General features: G+C 38.6%; 1 protein-coding gene across 1 annotated transcript in view; it reads right to left on the bottom strand.

Moving 5' to 3' along the window:
- Positions 1–3,067: 3,067 nt before the first annotated feature.
- Positions 3,068–20,311, bottom strand: part of LOC121521171 — a 28,765-nt gene continuing 11,521 nt past the window's right edge. Inside the window, exons 7-14 of the mRNA XM_041804925.1 lie at positions 19,742–20,026; positions 16,961–17,110; positions 15,536–15,655; positions 12,968–13,132; positions 8,182–8,322; positions 5,493–5,810; positions 3,599–3,883; positions 3,068–3,305 (exon numbers count right to left, since the gene is read on the bottom strand). Of these exons, the coding sequence (XP_041660859.1) occupies positions 3,277–3,305; positions 3,599–3,883; positions 5,493–5,810; positions 8,182–8,322; positions 12,968–13,132; positions 15,536–15,655; positions 16,961–17,110; positions 19,742–20,026 (1,493 nt within the window). The 3' untranslated portion in view covers positions 3,068–3,276. The remainder of the gene's footprint in view (positions 3,306–3,598; positions 3,884–5,492; positions 5,811–8,181; positions 8,323–12,967; positions 13,133–15,535; positions 15,656–16,960; positions 17,111–19,741; positions 20,027–20,311) is intronic.

Genomic DNA, 20,311 nt, shown 5'->3' with positions numbered 1-20,311 from the left:
GTTTTTTTTCACTCAACCAGTGAGGAAGAGATGCAATCCCTGAGTGGGTTTTCAGCTCTGGTATCAAGCACTCGGCCCAGCATTGGTTGGTGGTGGGTTTGACTGTTGACATGATGCTGTTGGTGTGTTGGGGACGGCAGTTGAGCCCTACAAATGACATGAAGCGGCGGTTTAGCACCAGTGTGTTATGGGATTCAATCTGCAGAGTTTTTCAAGAATGCCTTTGGGTACCGGATACTTTTGCACCATGAACAAAGTTACTACCTCAGTTGGGGACGAACCACCATTCACAATCGGATGGCGTACAAAGCATGATGCAAAAGAACTTCCTGTTCCAGTGTGTACCAATCAGTTATTCTCAGTTAAATGGTGTAAATGTTTAAAGTGTGTAAGAGAAATAAGAGAAAATTCAGTGAGGCTCACTTAAGAACCACCTTGACAGAGTTTCCTCCCTGAATGAAGTAATCTCATCCAAATACGTTTCCCTGTGGGCGTGTTTCAACAAAGTCCATTGTTTTCCTGCTCTGTGACTTTCTCTCTCAATCATAAAGAAAATCTAGACTCATGTTCTTGCTGTATTTTTCTTACTTTTGTGTGTTTGAAACTGAAGGCCGTCTCCTCTTGGCATTGTGGCAGAGTGAGCGTATGGGTTATACAGGGGAAGAGACGAAATAGTGGATGGGAATGGTGGGGAGGGGGGCAAGCTGAGGTGGTTTTGGATTTTATAGAAAATCTGTACATATTTATAATTTTGTTATGGCAGGATTTTCTAACAGGTACTCCCAAGAAGCCTTTAAGAGTTCTTAAGGAGAACTGGGAAGATAGTGTGGCATTCAAATCAAGAGAGATGGGTCAATCATAGAATGAGAGGCAGGGTAGCTTCAAGTCAACACCTCCCCTGCTCTTGCAAGGTTAGGTTAGGAATGGTGGAATTATGGGTATTGTAGTTTCCAACAGAGAGCAGTCTACTGTATATCGCTAATTGTGTGATAGGTGTATTAGGGTTAGGATAAAACACCACCTAATTATCAAAGAATTGCCCCAATATTACAAGAAATTACTAGATAATTCATACGTTATTACTAGGTAAATGCTTCCTTAATATACAATATTTATGAATTATTACTGAGTTATTTATTATCATAAAATTACTGAATAATTAGGGAAAACTAAGTCCTACCAGTGTCTTTAAAAGTATTTTTCCATTTAAAGTTAAAATATGGAGGTTTGTCCTCATGTTTTGGTTGTCTGAGGGTTTTGGTGGACCCCTGAAGATTTTCAGGTTTCACTGAGGGCCACAGCATGCTGAAGTCTGTGAAAGGCTACTCTGGATGATTGAAGAGATCTGAGACACTCAGAGGGATTGTTAATGAAAGCCTTTATTTCATCAGGACTACAGACTCATACAAACATGACAACATGTTTCAGGCCTTCAGTAGGGTAAGTACAAAATGACCACCAAGCCGCTTCCTTTAAAGATTCTCATCAGGTCACATGATCACTGGTAGTCACATGATCAGCTAAATAGTTGCACACTTTAAAAGTTTGAAGCAAATAGTTAAATCTGCACAATACCAATGTAGATTTAAGTTAACAAGCAGGAACACTCTTCTGAAGTTGGTAAGAACAGTTGAATCCAAGATCAGCTACAGGAAAGGAAATAAGTCCAGTCCCACATTCAGACCAGGAAACTGTGCTGCTTTAATCTTTATATCCAAAAAGACTGTCTTATTTTCAGAGTTGTAGCTGCCATGATCAGCCTCTTTGTAATCCAGAGCCATAGGATGTTGTGGATTGACTGTTCTAATGACATGTTTATGTTCAGCCAATCTTGGCTTTAGTTTACGCTGAATTCTCTGGATTGAAAATCAACCACAAGAATATTTGATTCTGCAAACCAGAGAGGAAAAATGCTGTCAGCAGTAATACAAGACATAAGCTATTTATATAATGTTGTCAAGCTGGGCTTTAAGAGGTGTGCTGCAGTAAAGAAGTGATGACAAAAAAGCATTAAATTTTGATTTTTTTTTTTCCATTTTCATGCAAAGTTGGGTAGTGTATGCATTATTTTGTGATTTTTATCATTATTTCAGGGTGAATTTGCTTTGTAATTTTCACAAACATTTTAGAGAACTATTAGTTATTTTAGGGGGAATTTCTTGAAAATATATATTTTTGGGGAATTTTTCACTGAAACATTTGGAAAATATATAAAGAAATTTTGCCAAAAGATTTTCACTGAAATTCAAGGTTAATTCTTAATCTTTCTCTGTTCTATGTCTGTAACTCTGTTCATAGTGCTGCTGCTTATCTTGGCCAGGACACTCTTGTAAAGAGCTTCTTGATCTCAATGAGGTTCTCGTGGAAAAAGGAATAAATAAAGTACTTTCTTTGAAACTTAAGGGGGAATTTGCTTTGTAATTTTCAGTTATTTTCATGGAAATTTTTGGAGAACCATTTGTAAATTTCTAGGAACTAGATTGGGAAACTTAGTCGGATGGGGGAGTGGTGTCTTATGAAGTTTTCAAGTAGTTTCATGGAAGTTTGGAATTTGATTTTCATGTTTTCTTTAGGAAATGCAAGTTGTACATTTTGGGGAGTCTGATAAGAAATTTTAGGAATTTGGAATTTGCTGCCATAATTTTCTCTGAATTTTGATAGATTAGTATGTACATTCATGGGAATTTGCTCTAAAATTTTTCTGAAATTTAGAGGAGTTTGGGGGATTTTTATTCTATTTTTATATCATAATGTTTCATTCAAATATTCTGGAAACATTCAACGACATTTTGGGATAGTTTTGATTGAAAAATGTGCTCAAGAATTTTCCACTGAAATTTAAGGGAATTTCTTTGAAATGATAGGAAATTGTTGATTCTGGAAGGAAGTCAATTACCCTAAGTTAAAGACAGAAGATAAAAAAAATAAAACAAAAAGTTTGTAATGCAAAATAGAGAAATTTCAAACTGCAACAAAAAAAGGAGATTGATCACAAGATCAGGATCAGGAACAGAAAATCAAATATGTTCTTCCAAAGAGCGTCAAATAGCCCACTGGGGCCTTCATTTCTACCGTACACATCTGTTTGAAACCATCATGAGGTGAAAAAGGTCCATACTGTTGCTGAGTTTGGATAAACAGCCTCTGCAATGACTGAGTCATTTAAGATTGAATTAGACCAGTCCTGTAGAGTGACTGTGATGATGTTTGACTTTTTCTTGGTCTGGAAGTTGTTACAGTTTGACAGAAGAAGCAGCACCAAGTGCTTTATCATTGTTACTGTTGGCTCACGTCCTCCTGCATCTCTGAAATACAACACAACAAATGAGAAGTTAAAGGTCAAAACACTGTTCATGAAAACTGACACAAGTGCTGAAAAATGTAGATCAACTAGTCTGGGAAATCTGTTGAAGCTTAATAAGAAGAAAAATACTAAAAACATATGAATAACTGTAACTGATCATATCAGGATATTAGCCAGGTTATGATTAAATGCTCAACCCTAGCATTCTGGTCACCACAGTGGCAGCTATGTTAGAGCCTTTTTCTACTAAATACATCGGTTTAATGGACTGGTGTGCATGAATAAAGATCCTACCTGGGAAGACAGGTGTGTAGTCAGCTTTCATCACCACATTGTTCTCCCCATTAACAAACTGGCAGGTGAATGTCTGGTTGTGTCCGCTCTGACGAGTCACAATCAGAACAGATTCACAGGATGAAGGTCTTAAAGGATCTGTAATGATAGCTCCTGTCTCATTAAACCAGCGGAAACTGTTTGGTCCACAAGGAGTGTAATCAGGGAATTTCCACACTTTGCACTGTAGCGCGACATCATCTTTGTTTGATTCCTTTAGATATCTGCTTGTCGGTATTTGATAGACTGAAAGAAAAAAATCAAAATGTCAGTATAAAAATATTTGGCACCTGCTGGAAGTTAGAGAGTCTTACATGACTCTGGCAATTTTGTTTGTATCTTTGTCCGGTGTTAGCAAAACTATCCTTTCTAAAGTGGTGCAACCCCAATTCCAAAATACCCTGGATGCTGTGTCAATTGTGAATAAAAAAACAAAACGCAATGATTTGCAAACCTCTTAAGCCCATATTTTAGTCAGGAACACTAACTAAAATACTAGAAACCCCAATATAGATAGATAAATTTATGGCAATTCATATTGAATGCATAAAATAGGTTCAAAAGCCTTAAATCCCTAGTGGCAAGAAATTGAATATGATGGTGCAACAAGCCTTATGCAATAAAGGAGGAGGCTGGGGTGGAGGAGGTGAAGCCTTATGCTATAAAGGAGGAGGCTCGGGTGGAGGAGGTGAAGCCTTATGCTATAAAGGAAGAGGCTCGGGTGGAGGAGGTGAAGCCTTATGCTCTAAAGGAGGAGGCTGGGGTGGAGTAGCTGAAGGAGGAGGCTGGGATGGAGGAGGTGAAGCCTTATGCCCTAAAGGAGGAGGTTGGGGTGGAGAATGTGAAGCCTTATGCTATAAAGGAGGTGAAGTTTTGCCAGCAGCAGCAGCATGGTGAATGTGCTCTGATGCAAGCAGAAATGAGTGAGAATGATGCCATATATACAGACCACAGTGTTGAGAGAAAGAGCTGTGATTGGCTGTGGGAGCTGAAGGGAGATAACCCTCAGCTGGTCACAACTGGATGTATGACTTCTGTGTCCTGCGTGAACTAACGCTAAGCGTCATTTTATTCACATTAGAGCATAAACAACATGTCAGATGTTGGAACTAGGATATTTTTCCATTTGCTGAGAAGTAGAGAGAGGTTTTAGAGCAACATACACTCCCATCCAGACAACGTCTCTTTCAGGGAAGGCTTTGACTATTTAAGCAAGACAATGCTCATCTACATACATCACAACAGCATGGCTTCACAGTAGAAGAGTCCAGGGGCTGAATTGGTCTGCCTGCAGTCCAGACCTTCCACTGACAGAAAAAGGAAAATCTGGCAAAGAAGACCCAGGACTGTTGAGTAGCTAGAGCCTTACGTCAGACAAGAATGGGACAACAGTCCTGCCCCAAAACTCCATCCATTGGTCTCCTAACTTCCCATACGTTTAAAGACTGTTGTTAAAAGAAGAGGGGATGATACATAGTGGTAAACATGGCTAATATTTCCCATGAAATGTTAAAATGTCTCAGTTTCAACATCTGATATGTTGTTTCTGTTCAATTGTGAATCAATATGGGTTTATAAGACTTGACAATAATTGAATTCTGTTTTTACTGGCATTTTATACAGTTTCTTAATATTTTAGGAGGGAATTCAGGTTGTTTCAGGATCTCCAAGGTACTAATAGTAATGAAAAACATGACTTCTAGACAGAAGTAGAAGTTTAGGCCCACATATCTGATATCATTTATCAGAAATCTGCTAGAAGTCTAAAATATTGTCTGTCAGATGATAACTGATGTTTTCTGAGGTTGAGTGTTGTGCAATACTTTAAATTGATTATAATGGAAATGAGACTTACTTGTAAACAGACTGAGATACACATTGACTTTGTAACGATCATCATCGTTCCAGCGACACGTGTAGCGACCAACATCCTCAGCAGTGACACGTTTGATGACCAAAGAACAGTCGGCGCCCAAACTCACCCGACCAGTTTTGAGTGACCTCGGGTTAATCTTTCCTCCATTGACCATATTAAAAGCCTCTGATGAAGCTCTGCTATGAAACCATGACATTTCAGAGCATGGTAGAGGTCCAGAGGGCATTGGAGTACTACAGGGCAGGGTGACGTCTTGTTTAGATTGGTAGAAATGATAGAGGCTTTTACTGCTGCCAACTGGAAAAAAGGAAGAAACAAAAGAAAACCAAAGACATGACAAACTCAGCAGCGTCTCTCTCTACAGATAATAACACACCAAGTTTCCTTTTTACGTTTAAATGAAAAAATGATTGTCTTGCTCTCTGTTTGGTTCCTGCATGTCCAAACTGAAATAGGAGGCATCACCCTAAGACACTGGTACACTGCCCAGAAAGATATTCACCTCCTTGGATGTTTTACCTTTTTATTGACTTTAAAAGTTCAGCCATGGTAAATATAATTCAGCTATTATGACATGATTTTTTTAAAATCCTCTTTAATGTCAAAGTGGAAACAGATTTCTACAAAGTAATGTCAATTAAATAAAAATATGGAGTGTAAAATAAGTGACTGCATAAATATTCACCCCCTTTAAAGTGACTGACCTAATTCATCAGAGGTCCAGATAATTGGGTCTAGTAGTCTCACAATTGGTGAAATGTGGGTCAGCCGAGTGCAGTGAATGCATCTCAGTGATTGTAGTATGAAGACACATGTGTCTTGAAGTCCAGTCACTGGTTCATCAGTATTCTTGGCTACCACTACACTATGGGGACAAAAGAACCCTCCAAGCAACTCAGATAGAAGGTTGTTAAAAAGTAAAAGTCAGGGGATGAATACAAAAATATTTCCAAAGCACTGAACATCCCCTAGAGTTCAGGTAAATCCATCATCAAGAAATGGAATCTGCCTAGATCAAGCTGTTCTCAAGACAGAGACTAGTGAGAGAGACCACCAAGACACCTATGAATACTCTGAAGGAGTTCCAAGCTTCAGCGGCTGAGATGGGAGAGACTCAGCAGCCAACAACTGTTGGCTGGGTTCTTCACCAGTCAGAGCTTTATGGGAGAGTGGCAAAGAGAAAGACACTGTTGAAGAAAACTCAGATTCAATCTGGACTAGAGTTCATCAAAAGGCATGTGGGGGACTTTGATCTTTTTTGGTCTGATGAGACCAAATTGGTGTTTTTGGCCGTCAAACACTGGACATCACCACAAACACACCATCCCCACTGTGAAGCACAGTGGTGGCAGCATCACGCTGTGGGGATGCTTCTCAGCAGCCAGCTCTGGAAGTCTTGTAAAGGTAGAGGGTAAAATGAATTCTGCAAAATAATCCTGCAGGACAATCTTATTCAGTCTGCAAAAGAACTATAGCTTGGGACGAGGTTTATTTTCCAGTAATACAATGACCTGAAGCATACAGAGAAAGCTGCACAGAAATGTTTGAAAGATAATAATATTCTGGAGTGGCCGAGTCAAAGCCCAGACCTCAATCCAATAGAGAATTTGTGGCTGGACTTGAAAAGGGCTGTTCACGCTTTATCCCTGTGTAATCTGACAGAGCTAGAGCAGTTATGCAAAGAAGAATGGAGTAAAACTGCAGAGTCCAGATGTCTGAGCCTGATTGAGACCTATCCACACAGACTCAGAGCTGTGATAGCAGCCAAAGGTGACTCTGCTAAATACTGATTTAAAGGCAGTGAATATTGGTTCAGTCACTTATTTTACATTTCATATTTCTTATTTTGTAGAATTCTACTTTAAATTCGGCATTTAAGAGTTTTTTGGTTAAAAAGTCAACTTATATTGACCATGATTGGTTTATAAAATTAATAAATGGGTAAAACATCCAAGGGGGAGAAGCCTTTTAATGGCACTGTAGGTGAGTTTAAATGATTAGTTATATCTTGCATGTATGTTCCTCTATCATGAATATATCTTAGTTATGTATCTTTACACCACCTTTGTCACCATGAAATTCAGCCTGTTCTATGAAACTGTAGGTAAACTAAGCTGGACGAGCAACTTGAGCCAATCTGAAGGAGCAGGACTGCTTCTGATCAGTCACCAAATATTAAATGTCCAGGAACAACTAAAGTGCTGTTGAAAAGATCTCCTCCGTTGTTTTCAGCTGACTCTAGGTGCTCTCAATTATAAAGACTTTGTCTGAAAAGGACATTTTAAATCAGCACCTCTTCACAGACAAGTCTGTTCCTGCTTAACCTGCCACTACTGTGACCAGGTAGAAGAGAAAATGAACGGATGATGTTGGAATTGAAGCTGTGAACAGCAGGGGCTAAGATCCATTTGAGTCATTAATGGTTTTAAATATAAAGGGAGCAAAATCAGAAACATTTAATCCATTTAATTCTAAGGAGTCAAAGAGCCACCTTCAGGAACAGTCCTGCATCACTGAAGTCTGCAATATTTTACTAAGTTAGTTGTAGGTTTTATCCAAAGATGGATGAAGGTTGAATAAACTCTAATGCAATGTGTAACCTTGACTTACAGTGTGTATGCTCGTGTAAAGCTGATAACGGAAGTAGAAGTTGAGTCTCTCTCCTTACCTGGACCCCTGATGCTTTTACACAGGTTCCTAGAGAGTCCATTGGCGATTGCATGCAGATCTTTAAAGTCGTCAACGTGGTACACATGATCGTCTTTGGATGCAATGCCCTTTAATTCTTTGGTGCTAGCATCACGCACACCTGAGAGCAAAATATACCACCGACAAATAAGTTTTCTTCATCTCTGGTTTGTTGGTGATTTACCCCTAAAAAGGTGCAAACATTATATTATCTCCATACCAGACTGGTACTGGCATAAATACTCAAAACCCAATTCTACTCCTACTTGCAACTCTTATTTCACAGGGAGTGCAATAAGGAGGCAATTTGTTTAATATTGTCCACTTAGAAGTACTTGATGGATTTTTGTCATATTTTGACCACTTAGAAGGGCAATAAAGAGACAAATCTGGAAACAAAGTCCATTCAAAGACCACTTAAGAGGCAGTTTGTCAATTTTTTTCCACTTAAGTGGCAATAAAAAGGCAATTTGTAAAATTTTGTACATTGGGAGGGCAATACAGAGGCAATTTATCAAATATTGTCAACTCAGAGGGCACCATAGAGGCACTTTGTCCATTTTTGTCCTCTTTAGTCACTGTGAATATTTCAGTTTACAGGGGTAAACAACACTATTGTAAGTGGAAAATGTCTGACTTTCAGTCTTAGAGCGGAGCTACAGTTTGCCAGCTAGAAAATATATATCAGAAACTATCATACCTTGACTGGTTTAAGTCCCATCTCAAAACATATCTCTACAGTTTGGCTTTTGAGTCTGAAGCCCAGTGACCTGGTCTTAAAATTAAACATAGCTCGAACAATTTATTAATATTTTTTTTCTCTCTTTCTCTTAATCTATATAAATTTTTAATTTCATTTTTATTTATTGTTTGTTTAGTCATTGTAATAATTTGTGTCACTGCTTGTAGTTTTACGGGTGTGCATCCTGACTTTTCTGTGTGACTCCCTGTCTTGTACAGCACTTTGGTCAGCTGTTGCTGTTTAAAATGTGCTTTATAAATAAATTTGATTGATTGATACCAGCAGGTGTCATTCATACATACATACATACATATTCTACATTTAGTGGCCGGTAAGGGCAAACGGTCTGCAAAAGCCAGACACACTCCAAATGAAACAAAACGGCTTCAATAAGAAAAATAATTCAACTTTGGAGATGTAATCAAAAGTCCAAATGAACTTCAAAAGGGAAAACGCGATGCAACTGACAAAACGCTCTCCAAGAATCAAACAAAAATTCATGAATGACAAACGCGCTTCTAATACACAAACGGTTCCACACTCAAAACAATCCTGGTCCAAAACGCTCTTCAAAACCAGAAACGACAAAAAGCACCAGGCCTCCAGGGGGCGCTCTAGCAGGAAGAGTGAGAGAGACAGACAGATGGAAGAGAGAACAAGCCGAGGACGGACTTGTGATTGTGTTTTTCAAGTCATTATGCAGTAAAAATACTCGTTACCAGTTGTGTAGTTTTATCATCTGTCTCTTCCATCTGTCTCTCCCTCTCCTTTTCCTGCTAGAGCACCTCCTGGAGGCCCGGTGCTTTTTGTCATTACTGGTTTTGAAGAGCGTTTTGGATCAGGATCGTTTTCAGTGTGGAATCGTTTCTGTATTAGAAGCGCGTCTGTCGTTCATTAATTTGTTTTTGATTCTTGGAGAGCGTTTTGTCAGTTGCATCGTGTTTCCCCTTTTGAAGTTCATTTAGACTTTTGATTGCATCTATAAAACTGAAGCGTTTCTCTTATTGAAGCTGTTTTGTTTCATTTGGAGTGTGTCTGGCTTTTGCAGACCGTTTGTCCTTACCGGCCACCGTAACATTTGTCACACTTTCATGTCAATTTCTAGTTTTAAAACTTAACATTTGTTGTTTTCTGTAGCCCCCTGAATATCCTTGCGAGAACAATTTTTTAAAACTTACCTAAGGATGTTTTTTCAAATGTTTTTAGGTATTTATTTCGACATATTTACTTTTACGCTGAAACTGTCATTTTTAATAATTGATTTAAAAACATTGCATTTGTTGCTGCTACCTGTTTGTATGTAAGACGACAATAATTAGGGCCTGAGCACCGAACCCCGAACCACTGGTACTTGATATATGATTTTCCTCAGTAACCCAACATTACATCTTATGTCAGCACTTTGACTTAATGTTGTCTCTAAAAGACACAAATGATAGCTGTTTCATAGTTCAGTTTTTTACAGACATCACTGCGGCAGGGTACTGTTCTGATGACGCCACAACTAGACATGCACCAAGACCTGAAATGTGCAAAAGTTTCGAGGGCTTGTTCAGTGCTGCTTGCAACCCAGTTTATATGGAATAGTATTAAGTTTTAAGCATTTTAAAATGATTGTGATCTTTGAAGAAGAAATCCTGTTCAACTTTACTGGAGCTTTGTGTATCTTACACATAATAGCACCAAAAACTATAAGAATTTTAATTATGATTAAAGAATATCAAGATCAATATCAGTGTTGGCACATATGTACTGGAACCAGATCAGAACTGAAAAAGTGGATTACTGCATCTGTACTCGCTGCTATGATGACAATAGAGTATTGCAGGAACACATCCTAAAACGCGTAAGTGATTTAGCATTTTAGCACTTGCAGTTCCCTCGTCTCAAAGTCTACGGGATTTTTGAATTAGTTTTTGGTTAAAATCCTGAAATAAGGTCTGTGGTGAACACAAGCTCAAATGAGTTTAACGTTTTATCCTACAACATAAAATACATCTGAAATGTGCCCCACCTTTGAATTGTGTATTTTTTCATGTCTTAATAAAGGCGTTTGCTAAAGGACAGCTAACAAGGACTACAGTGTTTGTTGGGAAGATTATGCGTCATCATCCGAAGCATGACAACTGAGCCTGCCGTTCAGTTGTATCAGCAGGTGATGACGTAAAATTCAGTTGACTGTGTTGTAGTTCAATACAGCATGACGTTAGCTTTTTACTTTCATCAGTAAGATAAACGAACCAGCTCTGATGCTTATATTATCAAGTTATGATGATTATCAAGTTATGATGATTATCTTTATGGACAAAAGTTGTAAGTAAAGTAAGATCTTACTTTCAGCAATGATCCAAAAACCCACTGAAAAATCACAGTGGCTTGCCACAAGGAACCCATGTGACGCGAACTTCTGGGTTTTCCTACAAAATTATGTCATGACTGCACCACTCTATTGTCTCAGGACTTTATACTGGTATATTAGCCTCATCGTTATACAGATCGCAGCTAATGTTTGTCTGAAAAATGCACCAGGTTACATTTGTGAAATGCTGCCCCCTTATGAGCCAATGCGCAGCCTTAGATCCCCAGGTGGGGACTTCCTGGTCGTTCCAAAGTCGAGGCTGAAATCTAAAGGAGACAGGGCTTTTGCTGTCAGGGCTTCTCGACTAAAGAACAACCAAGGAGATAAAGCTGGCAGATTTGGGGACGTTTTATATCACTCCTTAAAATCACTTTTACAGACTTTCTTTTGTGTGAATTCCCTTCTAACTTTTTATCTATTTTTCTTTTTCTTTCTTATCTCATGTTCATTTACTTTATTATCTCATGTTTACGTACCTAAATTTTACTCACCTGTCCTCGTTTCTATTACATTTCTGTCTTGAATCTTATCTTTGTTTTATCCCCACTGATGTGATGTGGTCATCTTCATGTATTTGTTTGGTTGTTTGTTTGAATATATGTATTTAACTCTCTCTCCTTTTCCTACATCTTTCGTAATATTATCATAGGAATCATATCATTTTTCACTGACTCCATTATATTTAAGATTTTATATTCTTCTAGCTGCCATTCAAGATTTACTTGTGTCATTTACATTTCTTTTATTTTTGTTATTTTTCCTCTGTGGCCACATTGTTCTTCCCTTCTTGTTTGATTTTACAGAGCTCCTCTTCTGCTCTGATTGTTGATGTTTATTTTTTCCCTGAGTTTTTGCTCTTGCTGTGTGTAAAGCTCTTTGTAACAACTGTTTTTAAAAGTGCTATATAAATAAAGTTATTTATTATAAAGTTATTATAAAGAAAACTCATCTACTGGATATTATGGTACTCATTGTCACATCTTTGTTTCTGGTTATGTGCTGCAGTTGTGTTCTGTATCTTTCAAACCTCACTGTATCACACACATGCATGCTACCTCAACCTCTCTGAAAATGTTGGACCCAGTCTGACGCTGGTCTGGGTTTTTGGACCCATCATTCTGTTTTATATGAGAAACTTGGTTGGTTGTCCTTATATAATAGAAGGATGAAACATTAGTATATCTTTTTTTATAGGGCTATTTTACATGAATTACCTTCTTATCTTTGTTCTTTACTGACTCCAAAAGCTGTCAGTAGCTGTAATCTTCGTTCTCAAGGATTCATCGTGTATGAGATTCCTCGAACTCACTCTGTCTTAGGTCAAAGAGCTTTTAATGATTTTGCTCCGTTGTCTTGGTCTGAGTTACAGGGCCATCTTAAACTTGAGTGTTGTGTTATTTAAGGAGATTTCAAAGCTAGAGTTAGGAACAACTGACCAGTATGTGTACATGTTTTTCTGCTGCGAGCTGCTGATTTGTTGACTGATGTAACCTTTATTTTTATATCCCGTTTAATGTCATATGTGTGAAACTCATGCTGCTGTCTTGGCTGGAACTCCATCGCAAAAGAGATATTTGTATTTCAAAAGTCAAATAAAATAAATACAAATCACTGAAGTCTTTTTAACTCTGATGACATACACACTGGAAAAATGAAATAGCTCACCAATGGCATACAGCTCAATGCCCTGTCTCTTCAGCTCCCACGAAGGATTGACAGTGTCATCTTGGGAAGTTCCATCAACAAGGAGGACGACAATTTTTCGAGAGTCCCTCCGCATCCCAGCCATAGGTTTGAAGTCATTCTCCAGGATGTGTGTCAGAGCCGCTCCTGTAAGAGAGAAGGTCAGAGGTTTACTAAATATTCACATGGTCAGCTTTTTCTGTTCTTTTAACTATGTTATTACAAATACAACCCAACTGCTATGAACAACCAATGAAGCAGACACAACAAGACACTCCAAGAAGAAAAGTGAGCTTCAGTAGAGACCAGCAGAGCTCAGACCTTCTCTATCCTCAGCTGCTGTTTTAAAAAGCCTCTGGATGTGAAAGCAGAAAAGGGTCTAAAAGTTACAGATGCAAATACACACCTCCCTGAAAGAAGGGCCAGACTTGGACGGGGAGCTTGACAGTGAGAATCTGATGATAGGGGCTTCTCGATTACACCAAAAATCCAAGAGTTACATACTTGTGTACTGTAGTTCACAGGAGTTTGTCTGAAAGTTTTGAACTAAAAACTGGGTGCCATGGATTGATATTGTTGATTTTTACAGGAATTACACAGCGTTCCAAATATTATGCAATTTGATTTTAGTGCCATAAACATTGACTTCTTTGGTTTTTAGTTAAACTCATGGATGGTATTGTGTCTCAGGACTCTTTGATCACTGAAATCAATCTCAGACACCTGTGATAATTAGTTTGCCAGGTGAGCCCAATTAAAGGAAAACTACTTAAGAAGGATGTTCCACATCATCAGGCAGGCCACAGTTTTCAGCAATATGGGAAAGAAAAAGGATCTCTCTGCAAAAAAGCGTCAAATGGTGCAATGCCTTGGACAAGGTATGAAAACCTTAGAATTTTCATGAAAACTTAAGCATGATCATCGTACTGTAAAGAAATTTGCGGCTGACTCAGAGCACAGACGGGTTTGTGCAGTTCAAGGCATAATGAGGAAGGTTTCTGACAGACAAATTCATCAGATTAAGAGAGCAGCTGCTAAAATGCCATTACAAAGCAGCAAACAGGTATTTGAAGCTGCTGGTGCTCTGGAGTCCCACCAACCTCAAGGTGCAGGATCCTCCAGAGGCTTGCGGTCATGCATAAACCTACTATTCAGCCACCCTAACCAATTCTCACAAGCAGGAACTGTTGCAGTGGGCCCAGAAATACATGAAGACTCATTTTCAAACAGTCTTGTTCACTGATGAGTGCCATGCAACCCTGGGTGGTCCAGATGGAGGAGTAGTGAATGGTTGGTGGACAGCCACCATGTCCCAACAAGGCTGTGACGTCAGCAGGGAGGGGGTGGAGTCATGTTTTGGGCCTGAATCATAGGGAGAGAGCTGGTAGCCCCTTTAGGGTCCCTGAAGGTGTGAAAATGACCTTGGCAAAGTATATAGTTACTGACTGACCACTTTCTTCCAAAGCAAAATTTTCTTCATGCATGACAATGCACCATCTCATGCTGCAAAGAATACCTCTGCGTCATTGGCTGCTATGGGCATAAAAGGAGAGAAACTCATGGTGTGGCGCCCATCCTCCCTGACCTCAACCCTACTGAGAAGCTTTGGAGCATCCTCAAGCAAAAGGTCAATGGCAAAGGCAATGAGGGCGGGAGGCAGTTCACATCAAAACAGCAGCTCTCGGAGGATATTCTGACATCTTGCAAAGACATTCAAGCAGAAACTCTCCAAAAACTCACAAGTTCAATGGATGCAAGAATTGTAAAGGTGATATCAAAGAAGGGCTCCTGTAAGCGCCATTTTCCAGTAATAGCTGTGTTTATATTGTTTGAATATTACAGTTTACTAAAAGAAAGCAAAGAATATAATTTAAGTAAGATGAGAGGAATATTCTTGAATATTTAGTGTTATCTAGTCCAATATCTTATTTTGAAGTTTTGTCGTTATGCTTTAAGAATTCCGTAGTCATGCGATGTATACAGGAAGTGAAGTGTTTTATTGTGAAATGCTGCCGAAGTCAATAAATGAGTGATGGCAGCAGAGCAACACGGTTGTTTTACTGTGGCTGTGCGTAGCCATATGCTGGCTCAATGTGTAGAGCATTGCCATGTTGTTACTCATGAGTGGTTATGAAAGAAGTAAGGTTTAGAAATATAAGAGTAAGCAAGAAGTCTAAAGATAGCCACTACAGCTCCTATGCTAACACGTAACTTGGCCTGTTAAGATGTTTTAATCTGAAATAGCTTTTGATTTCTGTAAATATGACCTCCTAATAATGCAAATTCAAAATGACCATTTTCAGCTCTTTACAACCTATCAAATGTTTTGAAACTCTGTTGTGCATAATAATTTGGAACAGTGCATTTTGAGTTTTTTTTTTTTTTTCAACTCAAAGTTATCATTGAGAGGTTTGTTCACTAAAATTTGAATTATGCGCTTAAAGTTGAAATATCATTTGCATAATAATTTGGAACACAGTGTATACTGAAATAAAAAATCTAGTATCAAATCCTAGATTGAACATGTAAATCCAAAAGGCAGTTATTTACCTGTGTTGGTGTTACCCTTTTTGTATTGCAAATTGGCAAGAGCATTCTTCAGGGATCCCTTGGTTCTGTACTTATTCAGGGACCACTCGGTCTTTGCGTCTCCACTGTACTGAGTCAGACCTGCAGGAAAATACAGTAGAGGCTAAACATAGTAACAAAAAATGGACACTTATGCAGCCATTGCACAGTTTTCAAAACCATTTATAAAACAGCCAAAGCCATGGAAGAAGAAGGTGAAGCACATATGACCTTACCCTGTGGTTTCCTCTCCTTCCTCATTGCATTTTCCCTTTACTGTCCATACTTTCTTTCCATTTTCTCCAAATGGGAAAAAAGCATGAAAGCAGAAAAGCTGGTACAATGAGTAGTACAACCAAGGTTGGAGTTAGTGTGTAAAGGCAGTTTGAGGCGATATATATATATTGCATGAGGTGCATTTGCTTTAACATCACCCCATGGAAGACCTCAGAGGTGCAGACCTTTGTGGGGATTATGGGTAATGAGTAGGTGCAGAGGGAGTTGGATGGCGCTGTGATTAAAGGTGTTCTACCTGGTGGAGAGGATGACTGCAGAGGGGTTCATGAGAGTGTCAGAGTAATGTCAGACCAAATGCAAGAAACTCCAGAGTGAATATAGAAAAATTAAAGACTGAAACAGGCAGAGCAGCGCCCACAGAAAAAAAGAACTGGGAGTGGTTGGACCTGATGGTTAAAAAGGGGGGCAATAAAGTTTGGCTTTACAACAATCAAAGTTGAAGAATCAAAGGCCAACTCTGCTAAACTTTCATATAAACGGGATTAAACTAAGGGGATAATAATCACAAATATTTCTTTAATGTGGCATCAAAGTCAGTTTTGATTGGGTGAAATGGCCAAAAACAAATCAAAGATAAAGAGTTCTGATGTGCATCTAAAACCTGTGCGATGTATGGTGATGTGTTTCTTTCACAAGAAACTTAGTTTAACGTGTTTCAGAAGTAAAGACACTAATAAATACCAACAAATAAACAAACACAAACAAAAAGGCACACAAACCAACCAACTCTGGTCTCAACTCAGAATAATTCTCTTCTTTATAAGAGGAAATTAAGAAAAAAGGATAAATTACAGTTAAAAACCCAACCAAGAGACAGTGATGCTGGGGTCTCTTGGTAGTTTATTTTGCTGTTGTTAGAGTGTAGGTTTTTGCTCTCTTGCCACTGACTCTTTCGTACTTGAAATAGTTAATGAATAACTTATATAACACTCTCAGAAAAGACTGTGATCAATGCAAACACTGAGATAACATGAATAAAAATACCTGAATATGGAGCATTTTGGATCTCAGTGGTAAAACAACAGATGCTAAAGTATGCATAGCCCCCACTCTGCACATGCCAGCAGGAATATTGAGAGAAGTTTGGTGTAAGCAAGATGAGAGTTTTACCAATCTGAACTTTTTCAGGGCCGATGTTAAATGCTTCAACTATCCGAGTGATGACGTCGCAGATGATTTTGAAGTTATCAAGTCCAACACTTCCAGAGCCGTCCACCAGCATCACGATGTCGCCTTTAGCGATGGTCTTACATCGAGCTCCTGCAGAGAGACGATGAGGAGTGAGAAACAGAGCTGGTACAAAACAGACAGACTACTCCAGAGTCTGCTAGGTTTAAAATGAAAAATACGATTAATGTTTGAGGTATGGTACAGAAAAAGTGAGAGGAGGTGTTGTTTGATGCATCAGAAAAGAAAAAGTGCATGAGATCATCTCACAGTCAGTGTGTGCAGCAGAATGTTCACCACAGTTTATGAAACACAAAAATCAACACTGGGAATATTCTGTAACTACTGTCGTTGCTGAATTATCTGCTCTCTCTCTTTGGGGCCTTTTGTCTCTGTGTCTCAGTACAAATGTCTGTGGGATATTTGTACCTAGTAGGAAATCTGCCCTCATCGAGAAGTAGCCTAAGAGCAATAAAAAGTGACACCAGTGTTGTTTTTATTCGCTAGTACACATTGGCTACATGGTTCTTTGTTTTGATGGTTAATCAACTAAATTTGCCTTCATGTGCCTTGATCTTCTGTATAGTCTGTTATAAATACATTGCCTGAAAAAAATGTTCATCCTCTGGGATGTGTGATGCCTTTATTAATTTAAAAATCAATCATGATTGATATCATTTGGCTTTTTGACCAAAAAAATACAAATGATCTCCTTAATGTCAAAGTGAAAACAGATTTCTATGAAATGATTTTAACTGAATAAGAAAATGTAATGTAAAATCAGTGACTGAATATTCACCCCCTTTAAAGTGACTGACCAAATTCAACAGAGGTCCAACTAGTTGGTGCCAGCAGTCTCACAATTAATGAAATGTGAATCAGCTGAGTGCAGTGAATGTGTCTCAAGTGATTGTAGTGTCACTGTAGTAAGGTCCAGTTACTGGTTCATCAGTATTCCTAGTTACCATTACACCATGAAGACCAAAGAACACTCCAAGCAACTCAGATAAAAGGTTGTTAAAAAGTCAAAGTCAGGGGATGGACACAAATACATTTCCAAGTCACTGAACATCCCCCTGAGTTCAGTTAAATCCATCATCAAGAAATGGAAGGAATATGGCACATGTGTAAGTCTGCCTAGATCAGGCCGTCCTCAAGAAGGAGACTAATGAGAGAGGCCACCAAAACACCTATAGCCATAATTCCATCAGGGGTTCTGGTTTGATTGAGTACAGTTTAGTATGGTTTGGTACATTAAACCCAAAAATAGTTTAAGTTTCCACAGACACCCATGCCCTGACTTGGTGGATGAGCTGTAAATGCTAAGAATGTGAAGTCATTTGCAGCACGAGTCTGCTGTTCCAGCTGCTGAGTTATAGACAGGATGAGTGGCAGAAGTCACAAGGAAATAAGCATTAAACTGCTTTAATTCAGCCGAAAGTGCTTTAAACTACATCTTAATTAGTTAAACATGGTCAGGACAGATCCTGAGCTGATGGAATATGTGTACAGAAATGTTTCGAGTCGTAACGGTATGTTAATACATCTAGTCTATAAAAAATTTATACAACAAAATATAAAAGTTTAGAGCTGTAACATGAGAATTTGTCACATCAAAAATAGAATAAAAGTTAAGCTGGTGTTAAAATCAAACTAGGTTCAGTAAATATCCTGGGTGTATTGATCTTGTTCTCAAATAGGCTGCAGCCTGAAGGTTTATAAACGCGTTTAACAGCCACAGAGCGATGTTTTCAGAAGTTACCCAAAGAAGTAGATGAATAACTAGTTACACTACAGAGAATCAGTTGATCTAAGGCATCATATTTACAAAACTTCAGCAGTAATTTAGTTTCACATCCAGCATGGATAGACCCAGCTGATGTGAGCCTTCAGGCTCTGCTTTGTATTCTTAAAATCAGGTCCAGATAAACATCAGGTAATTTGATTTGTGTCCACATACCAATATCCAGACTAGGAAACAGTTTGGATCTCTTTCAAGTCCAAATAGCCCTGATTTAAGCAGATATTATTCTGTTTTTCTCCCGTTTTTACCCACTCCTTACAGAGACTTCCATGTTTTGCAGCCCGTAGCCAAGCAGCTGTTGTTATGTGTGTAGCTCCACCTTTTTGGGGCGGATAGGTAAGACTGGTACTCTTACGGAAGGGTGCCGAAAAGTGGGAAAGTATGGGTCATTTTTTGGGGGCCCTTTCCAAATTTTGCTTTATAACAATGCAAAAAAATGCATGTCGTTCTGCACCGAACTGAACTGAACCAGACGGCTTGATGGAAACGACCTATATGACTACTCTGAAGGAGTTCCAAGCTTCAGCAGCAGAGATGGGCAAGACTCTGCATACAAAAGCTGTTGGCCTGGTTCTTCACTCTTCTTGGTTAGTAAGTTTAATCAGTCAATATTTATTTTAATTCCTTTTCACTAGTTTTTAAAAGATAAGTTATGAGATTGCAGCTATACCAATCAGCCTGCACTGAGAGATCATTACAACTCAACTTAAAAAGTAGAACTGATTATCATTTTTTACATTCATTATAGTTGGCAGGTTTGCTGCAGAATACGTGAAATTTTACTTATTCAGGGGATTCAACTATAACAACTGTCATCAACAACAGTCTGAAGCTAATTTACAAAACTAACAGAAACAGAAGTTTCGGGTCGTATTTGAACTTTCATCTTATTTGACTTTACTCATCATATATGATCTTACTTGGGACTAAAGGTGTGAAGTCGTCCTGTATCTCCACATTGTTCTCCTTGTTAACTGCTTGGCAGGTGAATTTGCCGTTGCTCTGGCGCGTCACATTCATGTTGCAGAAATAGTCTGCATCTCTGGAACTCGCAGTAACACCGTCAGTAATCAGAGCCCCTGTCTGATGCACCCAGCGGAGAAGTTTTGGTTGAAAGAAACTCGCACCCATATATCTTAACAGAGAGCACTCTACTATGGGTTCATCATTGGTCCACGTATCAGAGATTGTCCGTGACAAAAAGACTGAAAGAAAAAGAGCCAAAACAGTGACAAAATATTTGACATATTTGGAATGTCAGTGACTCCCAAAAAAGACCCTGAAAAGTTTCTACTTTCTCTAATTTTGACCAAACGATCATGACTACAGTGGTGTAAGTTCTGGAAATAGTACTGGTGATAAACCAAAAGTGATCAGCCGTAGGAAGGTCAGACACAATGCAATCTTTTGTCCAAAAAATGAGCATGAAGTCATTCATGATAATTATAAAAAAAATCAGACTTACCTGTTAAAAGACTGAGAAAAACAGT

Source organism: Cheilinus undulatus, linkage group 14 (genome assembly GCF_018320785.1).
Source record: "Cheilinus undulatus linkage group 14, ASM1832078v1, whole genome shotgun sequence".
Taxonomy (NCBI): Eukaryota; Metazoa; Chordata; class Actinopteri; order Labriformes; family Labridae; genus Cheilinus; species Cheilinus undulatus.
The sequence above is the reverse complement of the archived record's forward strand: the minus strand, read 5'-3'. Positions and strand labels throughout refer to the sequence as shown.